The following is a 13,922-nucleotide window of genomic DNA, read 5'->3' as shown; positions in this document are numbered from 1 at the left end:
ATTATTTTCTAATATATTTTCATATTCTTTTTTTTGGATTTCATACTCTGTATCTTCAGTACTAATAATATTTCCGGAATTTTCAGTAATATTTTGAGTATCTATAGAACTATCTGGAACAATTTCTTGTTCGTGATATTCTGAATTCATAGATTCTCCATTATATGGTTCATTAGATATCTGATCTTCTAAAATAGAAGCTTGAGATTCCTCTTTTTCAGGTTCTTCAACTCTAATTACCTCAACAACTTTGTCATTATCATCAGTGTTAGGATTTTCAGATTCCTCACTTGAAGCCAATAATTCCATACTATTAATCTCCGGAGGACTCAAAGATATTGGGTTAAAAATATCGGATGAGGTTTCTCTAGAAGATCTGTCATTATCTAATATCTCATCTGAATTATCAGCTTCATATAATGAAGTACTAATAGGAGATGTCTTAATATTTATATATCTAGGAGATTCCAATTGAGGTTTACTAATTAGATTCCCTTCAGTTATACCTTTTTTTGTAGTCTCTTGAACTTCTTTCATTCTTTCTAACTGAGCAAGTGCACTTTCTAACTCTGGTTCAACAGAATAAATATCTGTAGATCTTGAAGGAAGTGGAATTCTATAATTTGATTCAGATTCTGAAAGACTTATTTCATTAGTAAAAGGTGTCACTGTATTATCTACTAGTTGTGATTCACTTCTTGAATATATATTTGATATTGATGTATCGTATTTAGGTATTGAAGTAGTAACCTCACTTAGATTTTGGGAAGTTTCTAATAAAGTTGATACATCAGATTCATCTAAAGGTGATATTTTAGATTTATTTAATAAAGGTAATACTTCAGAATTATCTGACAAAGATGTTACTTCAGATTTATCTAATAAAGGGGATAATTCAATATCTTTTAATAAAGCATTATATTGGTTTTTACTATTAATAGACTTATCACTAGTATCACGTGTAGAATATCTTGTAGGTAACTTTCTTGAATTACTCACATAAGTTGATTGAGATACTTGACTAAGACTCTGTGATTTTGATCTTTTACTTGAAAAATCATTATTATTTTTAGATTTACCTGCCCAATGCACTAAAGGGGTATTTGACTTAATAATTGGTATTTCTTCTCCTAATACTTCCAATAAGTAAAATGCACATACAAAGGTAAAAACCCAAATTTCCACTAAGCCCATATTTAACCTATTATAAATACTTTAGCTTTTTAAGAAGTAAAAAACTGTTTAGATATTAGGGAAGTATTTGTATGCAAAGGTCCATACAAGCTTAATCTATTTTAAAGTCAAGATTTTTAGATCCAACATCAGCGCCACATAACTTTAAGAGACTTTTGGATTATTAAACCCTTATAAATAAATTGTTTATAATCTAAGTATAAAGAAATAATGACTAGTATTTCAAAAAAAATTATTATAGAAAAATTTAAACTAAGAAGTATCATCTAAACTTTTCTTTTTATTTTTTCTTTGCTCTTTTGATTTCATAAATGGGATTATATTAGTATATTTACTATTAGACTTTACTAAGATTGGTATGTCATCTAGAGTATACTTAGTAGTCAAATTATTTTCTTTTAAAAAATTATCAATATAACCCCTAGCAATATTAGCATGGTGGTTCATATGAGTTTTACGTACTGATTTTATACGATTATATTCAGATCTGGATAAAGAGTTTTTCAAAGCTTTCTTTCCAAGTTTATATCTGTGTACATCATCACTACTGATCCCTTTTCCATAATTAAAATCTTCATTATCATTTAAATTAATTTTTAAGAATTTTAATATATTTTTAAGATATTTATTTAACTTATGATGCCTTTTAATAAAATGTCGATATAATAAATTCCTCCTTTCAAAATCATTTTTTATTATGGCTAAACAATCAGCAAGTTTAAAAGAGATACAATAATTTTTAAGATAAACAATTTTCATGTCTTCAAATTTCATATCTATTTCTTTATATTTATCTTCACATTCTTCTAGCTCCGTTATAGTTAATTTACCTAAAATACTTTTAGATAATAAATTTTTGATTGAACTTAATATATTTATCAATTTTCTAAAATAATCAGTGAGTAAAAGAGATCCTTCTATATTTTTCTCCATTGCTTCAAGTACAAGAAATTCATCAAGATTATAATAATAGCTAAGATATTTCTTATTAGTTTTAATACAACAGGAAATCTCATTTTTAAGTTTTATTACTGCAAAAGAAGCTATAATTTTCCAATTACTAACTTCTTTTTTCATAATAAAACTTCCTTCATGTAATCTTTGAAGTTCTTTTTCATTCATCTCTATAAATTTAGATTCTTCAATAAATCTTTTAGTAGCAGAATTTGCTAAAAATTCCAATCTATCATCCATTTTTAATATTGGAATATCTTTGGTATTTGATACATCTTCCCCAATATAAAATCTTATACTTTTATTAGTTTTAGATAGTTTTTCGTCTATATTTTCAATGAAATTACTGGGAATATCTTCTAAATCTTTTTTTAAAGTTTTAATATTATATAATTTAGAATTATCTATAGAATTATCTATAGAATTATCTATAGAATTATCTGAACCTTCAAGTAAATTGTCTTTTAATTCACCAACTTTAATATGTTGAGATTCTAGAATTCCACTATAAGGTTTACCAACTTTAATTCCTTTTGATATATTATTATCATCTTTTAGATGCCCATATGCTTTATATTGACCATAATTTAATGAATCAATATAATCTTGTATACATTTTTTAACATCTATTGATAATATTGATAAATTTAAAATTTTTGAACATTGTAGTGATACAATAGTAGAGAGTCCATCTATAGCAGATTGTATAAGGATATCTTGAAATCCTGCTGTTGTTCTACTTGCAACTATATTTCGTTGTAACCAAGCTTGACCACCACGCGAAATTTGATGTATTGAGAATACTGCCTTAAAATCTACTTCCAAAAGTATTAATTCTTCTTTTGAAGATTTTTCTGATATATCTTCATTTACAGTTGAAACTGATGTCATATACCATAATGGTACTTGTTGGTTTTCTCCACATAAATTTACAGTTCTCCATCTTTTTAATATCCTCTGATTAAATACTAAAGGAACCTCTTTGATTATCAAATTTTCTTGCATAGTTTTATGTAAAATTTTTCCATTTAGTTGATGATATCTCAATGCATTTATTAAAGCTCCATATACTGAATTAATATTAGATAATTTAAAAGAAGATTGTATTCCATCACCAAGAGGATATGTTGATGGAAGCTCTTTTGCTTTTTCTAAAGATGTTATTACATTTCTATTTTCAGAACCATCTAATAGCTGATTATTATTATTTTCTGAAGTTACTTGTTTATTTAGCAATAAATTATCATAATTATCGTTATGATTATAGTCATAATCATAATCATAATCATTATAATCATCATAATCATAATCATTGTTATAATCATTTCCTTTCTTATCAATATATTTATCTATAAGATTATTTAAAATATTATTTTCAAGATTATCTTGATTTTGATCATCAATCTCATTTGTAAAATTATCTGAACTATTATTTTCAAGATTATGATTACTATTCTCTTTACCAATTTTATTATTTGTAAAATTATCTGAAATATCACCTTCAATATTATTATTACTTTCTTTATCAATCTCATTATCTATCAAATTATCTACAATATTATTTTTAGTATTGTATTCATTTTTCATATCTTCTATATCTAATTTATTTTCTATTCCTTCTTCTAAACCTTTATGTAAATTATCTTCAAATTGTATATCTAATAAATCACTTTCTATATAATTATCAATTGATCCAATTTGATTATTATTCATAGATTTAGATATCTTATCTTTGTTGATCAAATTAATATCCTCTTTTATTAAATCTTGATAAAAATTAGAATTTTTTATTTTTTCAGGTTTATTATTCATTATATCTAATATATCTTGTTTTGATATCTCATCATTAGGTAATAATTCCTTCATATCTATACTATATTCAGGAGAGGGTGTAAAAAATTCCTCACTTTCAATTTCTTGAGTTTTTTCTAATTCAGAATTATCAAATGTTTCAGATGTCCCAATTTCTATCAATTCAGATTCTTGCAATTTAACTTTGGGATATGAAGGACTTTCAATAAAAAATCCTGATTTTTTTTGTTTTATTAAATCTCTTGATGATCTTTTATTTTTTATTTCCTCAATTTTTTTATTTTCTAACTTTTTTTTGGATTTTTCATGCATTTCTATAGCTGCCTTAATAATTTTATCTTCCATTAAATTAAAATTATAACTATATTTCCTATTAATTCTATCAATATATTTAGTCATAATTTTATAATATAATATCTTAGACCCACATAAAAATACTGTAAATCTTATATCATTAATTAAACGCAAAGTAGTTGGATATTGTCTCATTTTACTTAACCAATTTATCCAGGTATTATCTTTAACTTTTTCAGCCATAGTTAAAGATTGTCTTAAACGTAAAGGAGCTGTTAAAATTATTTTTTTTACTATAGAATCTTTTACTTCATCTTTTGTTAAAGGATTTCCATTAGACCAAGTTGGCCATGGTCCTTCCATCATCTTCATCATTAAATCAGCATAAAAATATGCTCCTTTAGTAATAAACAGCTCTGAAGTTTGTAGAAATTTATCTCCATTACTTCCACATAATGCTAAATCTAATTCATCAATACTTTGTACATTCTCTATACTAGAATAACAAGTAAGTAGAATAATTAATAAGGGTGAAATCCACGTTGATTTCATTAAAATCAAGCAATATTTTATAGACATTAAATACCTATATTCTTATTACATTTAAATATTAATGTAAATATCTTCAATTATATCTTTTTGTCTATTTTTAAAGATATAATAATATTATGTTAAGAAAAAAAGGGGGATCTAAAAAAAAAAAGTAAACCGCGCGCGCATAAATTAGATCAAAAAATCGAACTTTTTTTTTTGGAGGGGTACCTATAATAATAATTATTAATAATTATCTTTAAAATCTCATTATGTAACTTTTTTAATGTAAAAAATTATTAATTCATTAAAAGTTACAAAATAATTTTTGTGTGCTAATATTTTATTTTATTATATTGTGTGCATACACCTTTTATATTTCTAGTTACTATTTAATGTCATTATTTGACAATTAACACAAAAATATTTCAAGATTTAAAATTTCCAAAATTTTTTATTAAATAAAAAAAAAGAAAAAATTGGTATATAATAAATAAATAGGAGAATTTTCTATGTTTTCGTGTTTTCGATCATGTAGTGAATCTCCATTTTTCTTATTGTTTGGATTTAATAAAAATAATAATAATTCAAATAATAGTTATGGTGCAGATAGATCTCAAAAGGCTCTTAGTTCAAAATTATCTAACTCAAGTCCAAAAAAAAATTATAGGGTAATAAAACCATTTGATAAAAGAACTAGTGATGAAACTTTAATTGCTTGTAGATCATGGGTAAATTATATCCATCCTAGAGCTAAAGATTTCTGGAAAACATCTGAGCAGATTTTTCATATATTATCATCAATTTGTCAAAATATTGATAGAGCTGATGATCCAATTTTAGGTGGTGAAGAAAATTGTGTACAGTGGCATGGTGAATTAGCAGCAGAAGATGGTTCACCAGTAATAAGAATTTTAAGACCAGGTGAAGTTGATGAATGTCAAACTTATGTTAATAGAATTCTTGCATTTTTATATGCTGATGATGAAAGTTTTTTAGAACTTCAAAAGAAACCTCCTGTAGCATTTACAATGGCATGTAATGATCCTCTATGTATTAATATAACTCATATATATATGGATGACTAATTAACAATAATTATATAAATATAAAATTAATTTAAAATATATAAGAATAAAATTTCAAGTAAATAATATTAGGATATTTAGATATATTAAGATATTAATAAATTTTAATTTAATAATAATTTAAAAATAACTAATAATATTATTTATTAATATATATATGTAAATTCTCCCTATAGTACTTTTTTTAATTATATTTTAATTTATTAAGATCCTGATACACTTTTTTCTTTTATATATCTAAAAATATTAAAAGGCGCTGTTAGGACTGTAATATTTATCAGATACAGGGTATCTTTGTAATCCCCTAAGCGGAAAAATCTAGGAATATTTATATTTGTTACTCAATTAATCCTAGAATCTTTTTTTTTTTTTTAAATTGAATATATTTCTAATATATTAGTTTATAAAAATATTTAGTAATATTTTTTATAAGGCCAAAGGTATAAGGTTTTCTAATATATATGATTTATTATGAATAACCTTTTATTGAAATTTTTTATCTATAAATTTATATTGGTTATATTATTACAATTTTCTAATATATATACACAACCAATATATCCCAAATTTGTGAAAGAGTGGGTAAAGAATATAAATCCACTTTTTTTAAATGGAGGTTATAGATTATCTACATCTACAAATTTAGAAGAATTATTTACTAAACATTTGCAAGGGCGTGATGTATATAAATCTTGTATAATATTATTAAAATCAAATATTGAAGTATTTGATAATAATAATAAAGAATGGGAAGTTATTGATGATAAAACTGCAGAAAAATTGTGTACTACTATTGATCCTTTAAAGTCTATGGAATGTAGTGGTTTAATTGAACCATTAATATCTTATGCTTATTCAATAAGGGAATTTTTGCAAAAAAGAGGTATTAAAGCACCTGATTTGAGAGAAGTTTGTATTTTAGTATCAGAAATAGGTCCTAAACGTCCTTTTGGATTACTTAATAAGGGGGATATTAAAAAAAGTTGTGAAGATTTTTGTAATAATAAGTCAAATATGAATATGTTTGAAGAAAATTATTGTTTAAATTCTATACAACTTTGTAAGGCTATAGATTTCACTTTAGATAATGATTTCAATTCTTTAACATCACAACATTTTGGTATGGCTGTAGCAATTTCAACTATGTTTGGAGAAATGGAGCCAAGGGCTAAAATTACATTACGTGATGGTTGTAGATTTATGAAATATATAATTGATAAAGGTTTAATTACTAGGAATATAAAAGATATCTCAGAATATTCTTTTGAATTAGCATTATCAGAATTTTTTGTTAATCGCTTATATAATATTGGTGTAATTGATAAACTTTCTACAGATATAAATGCATTTCTTAATTCTAGATCTACTTCTTTAGTATTATTACATAAAGAAATTATTAGAGCAATAAAATCTATAAGTCAAATGTCAGATAAAAAAGTTTTATTACGTACAACAGATAATAAAATAAAATCTTCAAAATCATCAAAAATAAAAAATAATGAATATATTGATGATATTAGTGATATTATTGAAGAATCTAATATATCTTTAGAAATATCTTCACCAATAAATAAAGAATATAACTTTAATGGAGCACAAAAAACTTGGAGTATAATTTTACGTAGGGAGATATTATCAAGAATAAACAGAATTCCAAATATTGATTATTTAATTAGTGATATTGTTACTTCTATTAGATCTAATAGAGTCTTTATTACCTGTTTAAATGCTATGAAAGAATCCGGGATTCATATATCAAAATCAATAATGCATTCAGCATGCTATAAGATTGATCCTTTTTCATTTCATGATTGTCAAAGATTAAATATATTTGATTTACAATATATAATTAATCTTCAAAAAAAATTAGAATTTGAAATAAATGGACCAATAGATCTAAGAGATTTATGTAGCTTCTCAACACAATTAACTCCAAGTGATCTTTATAATATAGAAGAAGATGATATTTATAATTCATGTATTTCATCATTATTAGAAAATCATATTTCTACAAAATATAATCTTAATAAAACAGTACGTCATAATGCTTGTAAAAAATCTGATTTTTCTATACGTACTCCTTGTTTAGATATAATGCAAAGTACATATAGATCAGATCATTCTAAAATTCAAATGGTATTTACTCTTGCAAAGTCTCTTGTTAATTCAAATATATATTCAGATGTTTACTTAAAACTTTTAAGATCAGGTAATCCTTCAAATTTTCCAACATTTTCTGATTTATGCATGGCAGTTAATAGAATGGATAGTAATATTTTTGAAGAATGTAAATCCGAGATAGAATATATTTTAAGACCATTTTCTTCTAATTATATATTTGATATTAATAAAGGATGTAATAGAATTACAGAAGAAACAAGATATTATAAACCTCAAGTACGAAGAAAATATTATAGCCAATATAGATATACTCCTACATTATATTTACCTAGAAGATCTGAATTATTTGAATTAATTGGTTCACCTGAATTACTTGAATCATCTGAATTATTAGATGTTGACTATTCAAAACCAGCTGGTATGTACCGTCTTAGTGATGGTAGTATTCAATATTTTGATGGAAAAAGATATAGAATAAATGGAAATTGGTGGATTAAACTTGGAGATAAATGGATGGTTGATATTCCAATTAATACTTTTAATACTAGACCTAATCAGTATATTACTTTATATCCTTATTTTTATCCTAATCAAGCAGATGACACTATATATTATCTAGATCTATCAGATAAAACTAATACTGGTGATACTAATAAAAAAAAAAGAAAAAGGAGAAATCGTCATAAAAGGAGTATTGGTGTCAATACAGATACATAATTAGTGGAACCCAAAAAAAGTTACAATTAAGGATTCTTTTAATGGTACAATTTCATAAGGTAATTTTTGTACTATATTGTAAAACTAATATACTAAATCCTATATGTTGTAATGAATCTTGTAGTTATCATAATAAATATTCCAGATATCAAAAAATAGTCTAAATATTAATGATAATAAATATTTTTTTTTTTTTTTTTAGCAATAACAAGGATATTAGCTACTATAAATAGTTATTTGATAAGTTAAATCATTATGAGATATTTCCAGTATTATTTTTTTTTTTTTTTTTTTTTATAAATCTGAAGTCATATTTTCATACTTAATTTTAATACTAGGATTAAATTAAAGTAAATCGCTAGTCATTAAAAAAAAAAAAGGGAGTAACCTATATTTTTTGATAATATATAACATTCTACCAAAAGTTATAGAATAATTCAGATTTTAGTTTCTGTTTACTTTTTTTTGTAAGAATTTAGTTGTGAGATTAAATTAGAATAATTATTATTATATTCTGTTATATATTTGAATAGTTCTATACATTTTTTAGAAATATCTTTATAATATAAGAGATTGATTTTGTTTAGTTCTGATTAATAATGGATTTGTTAACAATAAAGAAATGTAATAAATTTAATTGTAGATTGATCTATATTTATTACTTATATATCAAATTTTCCAAGTATTGACTGTTTTAAGGAAATTATATTTATAGAGTCAAATTATCTAAATATTATTACCCAAAAAAAAAGGTTATTTTCTAAACAATATTTCATATTGTATTACTTAGCATGTATAATCTTGATAATAGTAATATTGGATATTTCAATGGGAAAAGGTATAGAATAAATGGAAATTGATGGATCGGAATTGAAGATAAGTAATTTATTGATTTCTCAAATGATTTCTTTAATATCGGATTTTATTAGTACATTACTAGTAGTACTATAAATTATTCAAATTCTTTACAAGGTACTGGTTCTGTAGCTAATATTGGTATTAGTACTATTAATATTAAAGAACTTATATATAGTAATAATGTATAAAAATTAGAATTTCTGGAAAATAAGGGGTATTTTTATATTAATAAGAAAAATAAAGATAAATTTAGATTTTACAGTAGAGAATTGGGATTGGAGGATTTAAGAAAATAACAGATATTGTCAAAGTAATTCCAAAGGTTCAGAATTAGAATATTTATAAAGAATTAGTTCTAATTATTAATTATATAGCAATATATTTAAACATAAATTTAGGATATGTAAATTTAGAAGGTAATACTCTTAAGAATTCAAAATTAAGGTATTCAGAAGAATAATTTTAGTAAATATAAATAATCTCAAAGTACATCTAGAAATTTACCCTTAATACTTTACGAATAGTAATACTAATATAGATATATTTACAAATATATAATTTGGACTTGTTCGAAATGATTCCTTTAGAGATCTTTTTATAATAGATGTTTATACATAACTAACTTTTCTATATTATGTATATAATGGAAATATCTCCTTTATTAAAAGAAACAATATATAATGGAATTAATACTAGTACTGATAAACTGTAGGTAAATGATTGAATATCAGGGAGTAAAAAAGAGAATTCAATTAATGACGTAAGCTAGTCCTTGTGGGTTTAGCGCCTAAAGTGCACCCGCACAACATGAGCATTTTTGCTATTTTTATTGAGAAAACTCCTCTCCAGAGTTGGAAAAAGGTTTTGAGGTTATGTGGTATGGATTAGACCTTTTTTACATTAAGAAGTTGAGATAAATACTTAGCTGGGATATATTGGAGATGAATCTCCCTTCCAGTAAAGGGGCAGGATTAAATCTACTAAAATATATTAAAGGAGGGGGTAAAACAGCACCAAGGATTACTCTTCTGATTGTTGCATTATTGACATGTGCTTCTTTTATGACTTTATTATTTCATGCTTTACCAGTACTTGTTCAGGAAATTCGAGAAGGTCCAGTAGATACATACAAACAACAAGTTTCAAACGAGAAAAGACTTTTATCACTTCTTTTAAATAGTGATTTAAATAAGAGATTTCGTTCTACAAGATTACTTTCAATGAATCTTAGATCATTGATCGGAAGAGATACATATGTAACATTAAATGAGACTATAGTAAATCCACTTAATGAAGAAGTAGAAGTGAATTTATCTCCTCTTGCTATTTGGAATTCTACTGATATTAATATTAATAATTCACAATTCATATGTAAAAAATTTTTGGTATCCTTTAATGAGTCAATATTGGATGACCATAATAATGGAAATGTATTAGATAAAGGATGTATTAATCATTATATTAAAGCTACAGCTGATAATAAATATGAAAATATATCATATTCTATAAATAGATTGTTAGCTATATTTAATGGTATTTTAATAGCTCTTAGAGATATAAAAGATTTACTTAATAATATTCCAATTAATAAGGGTATGTTAATTATATTTGCTGCAAATATGGAATTTACAAATAATTGGCAAGATTCTCTACATGGTATGTATAAATCTTGGGATAATAATACATATGCTAGTCAAATACTTCTTGGATCATGGGGTGCTGGTAAGCCATTTAGATTAAATCAACATATTCCCACCTTGGATTTTAATTTTTTTATATTAAATATACCATCTATTAATTCTTCTAATAAAATAATAAATCAGACAGATTCATTGGAAGTAGTAAAAGAATTTATAAATAGGTTTTATAATTCTTTATATAAGTATACTATTGAAATTAATAAATATTCTAAAATGAATAATAAAGAAGATGAGATAATAGATTCATTCAATATTAATAATACTAGTAATAAATCAGTGGTTAATTTTATTGGAAGTGAAAATTTTTTTTTTAATAAAAATATTAATTCAGAAAGTGATAAATGGATGGGAATGATTGGTGTATCATTATCTAGAATAGTTGAATCTCTAAAAGGAGTAATTATAGATTCCGTAAATATGAATAAGAACTCACTTAATATATTTGGTGATAAAGTAATATATAGAACATATACTCAATTTATAATTTTATCACCTGTTGAAAGAAAACGTATTGTTAAATATCAATATGAGAATGAATATAGGAGAATTTGTTTATATCAAGGTCATTCTGATATAAAAGCTATTCTTAGAGCTTCACCAGCACGTAGTTCATTAGCTGAATATGCTAGATATAATGGTTATGCATATTTTCTTTATGATTCATCATTCCAAAAAAGGATTCCTAAAAGTATTTATAATTCTTGGTCAAGAAATGGATTTTATATGAAAATTTTTACTGCATTAGATATTTTATTTTGGAATATTACATCTGTTGGTGAATTTCTATCAAAATATATGAATAATTACTCTAATAACATATCCGAAGAGAAAATTTATAAAGAATTTTTAGATGAAAATATTCCTTCTTATAAATTAAATTATAATTGGGATTTATATCATAATGGAAAATTTGCTCATATAGAAGACTATTCAGATGTAAATGATGTTAATGGTGAAGCAATTCAATTTACACCAAGTAATGTAAAAGCAAATATTTGTGATTATGCTGTTTGGTTTGATATAGATATAGCTATTACTGATAAATATGTTTCAATTGAACGTTTAATGTATGTTCATAACAAGGATACAGAATTAAAAACAGGAAATGATACATATAACGGAATTGTAATGGATGTTAGTAATTTTGTTATGCTTACTGCAAGAGATTCAGCTTGGAATGATCGTTATTCATTAGTAAATAGTGGATTTGTTATTATATCTAGATCAAGGTATGGATTACAAATGATATTTCATGCACTATCTTTAGATCCAATATTAGCAGAATCCGTAATTAAATATGGCTCAAATTGGCCTGAACAAACAACTTTATCACATTCAGTATTTTACTTGTATAACAATACAGTATCAACTCCAAATATGACATTGGATATTAGTAAATTAGATATTAAATCTATACCTTCATTTATTATAAATAATATGCCCGGATCAATACCTTTTCTCTTTACTAGTAAATCACAAAATAATGATTATCAAATTGTTGTTATTATAAGTCAAAGATTAGCAAATGGATTTTTACAAATGCCACCAAATTCTTTTGGTGAAGGTCCATGGTATCCAGGTGATTGGTTTATTCATGCTGCTGCTTCAAAAAGCCCATTTAGAGATAATGCATTAGCTGGTCTTTTATATGTATTAAATTCAGAAGGTATAAATTCTGATTTTATTAATTATTATCAAGATGCATGTACTCTCCCATTTTCAACTATTTATAATGGTTTGGATTCAATGATCAATTATTTAAAATCTCAATTAGATAAATATGGGGGGAATATTCAAACTACTAATAATAATAATATATCAACATCTAAAATTAGTAGGAATGATATTATTATAGAGTCTATCAAATATTTGATGTCAATTAAAACAAGAAATAATATAAATATAAACAATGACAATAATACATATATTAAAGATTTAGATAATAACCAGATATTCACAGTAACTTGTAAATGGCAATTACCATTATCTTTAAGATGGTCAATTGCAGAAACAACTACATTAGCTATTGCTACAATGGTTGGTGTAATAATATTTACATTATTATATCTATTTCCACACCTATGTATAAGACGTGATGGACATATTCATTCTATGAAAGAATATACAGAAAAATCTATTATGGTAAAATAATTATTATGATGATTTAATTAATTACTTTAATCGGCTTTTTCTTTTCCCTTTTTTTTTTTAAAAGAAAAGAAGAAATTTTATTTATAAATTATACAAGGTTGCAATTTTTAATTTACATTTGATAAATTCATATTATATTATTGGTAATTATCTAGCAATTCTAATAACTTTTTGAGAGGGAAAGAAGAAACAAAGTGCCTAATATTAAATAATTCTATATTAAAATCCCTTCTAATTGTTGATTTCAATAAATTAAACTCAGATTTAGACTTTTTTTCTTTTTTTTTTTAATATTTAATTTTTGGATATCTTATTTTTATAATAATTTTTATTATATAAATTTGGTATAAATAAGCAAATATAAAATTTTATTCGAGTTATACAAAGGTGGATAATAATTTGTTACGGCTAATTAATTTATCATTCACAAATATTTCATTTCTCTTCTTTTTCTTTTTAAATAAATTTAATTTTTGATTATTTAAGTTTTATATAATAGTAA

General features: G+C 23.9%; 5 protein-coding genes across 5 annotated transcripts; 3 read left to right on the top strand and 2 right to left on the bottom strand.

Moving 5' to 3' along the window:
- Nucleotide 1: 1 nt before the first annotated feature.
- On the bottom strand, nt 2-1,194 carry cand_017390 (uncharacterized protein; the record flags this gene model as incomplete). Its single annotated transcript, XM_067211973.1, has 2 exons — nt 2-8; nt 47-1,194. The coding sequence occupies 2 exons, from the start codon at nt 1,192-1,194 to the stop codon at nt 2-4; spliced, it is 1,155 nt and encodes a 384-aa protein (XP_067067266.1).
- A 252-nt stretch (nt 1,195-1,446) lies between these two features.
- cand_017380 (uncharacterized protein) lies at nt 1,447-4,833 on the bottom strand (the record flags this gene model as incomplete). Its single annotated transcript, XM_067211972.1, has 1 exon — nt 1,447-4,833. One exon carries the CDS (start codon nt 4,831-4,833, stop codon nt 1,447-1,449), a length of 3,387 nt encoding a protein of 1,128 aa, XP_067067265.1.
- A 464-nt stretch (nt 4,834-5,297) lies between these two features.
- cand_017370 (uncharacterized protein) lies at nt 5,298-5,873 on the top strand (the record flags this gene model as incomplete). Its single annotated transcript, XM_067211971.1, has 1 exon — nt 5,298-5,873. One exon carries the CDS (start codon nt 5,298-5,300, stop codon nt 5,871-5,873), a length of 576 nt encoding a protein of 191 aa, XP_067067264.1.
- A 471-nt stretch (nt 5,874-6,344) lies between these two features.
- cand_017360 (uncharacterized protein) lies at nt 6,345-8,711 on the top strand (the record flags this gene model as incomplete). Its single annotated transcript, XM_067211970.1, has 1 exon — nt 6,345-8,711. The coding sequence occupies one exon, from the start codon at nt 6,345-6,347 to the stop codon at nt 8,709-8,711; it is 2,367 nt and encodes a 788-aa protein (XP_067067263.1).
- A 1,799-nt stretch (nt 8,712-10,510) lies between these two features.
- cand_017350 (uncharacterized protein) lies at nt 10,511-13,420 on the top strand (the record flags this gene model as incomplete). The annotated part of the gene is made up of 1 exon (XM_067211969.1): nt 10,511-13,420. One exon carries the CDS (start codon nt 10,511-10,513, stop codon nt 13,418-13,420), a length of 2,910 nt encoding a protein of 969 aa, XP_067067262.1.
- Between the last annotated feature and the right edge of the window lie 502 nt (nt 13,421-13,922).

This window comes from Cryptosporidium andersoni (genome assembly GCF_001865355.1).
Source record: "Cryptosporidium andersoni isolate 30847 chromosome Unknown contig_97, whole genome shotgun sequence".
Taxonomy (NCBI): Eukaryota; Apicomplexa; class Conoidasida; order Eucoccidiorida; family Cryptosporidiidae; genus Cryptosporidium; species Cryptosporidium andersoni.
Note: the sequence above shows the minus strand (reverse complement) of the source record. Positions and strands in the feature narration are given on the sequence as shown.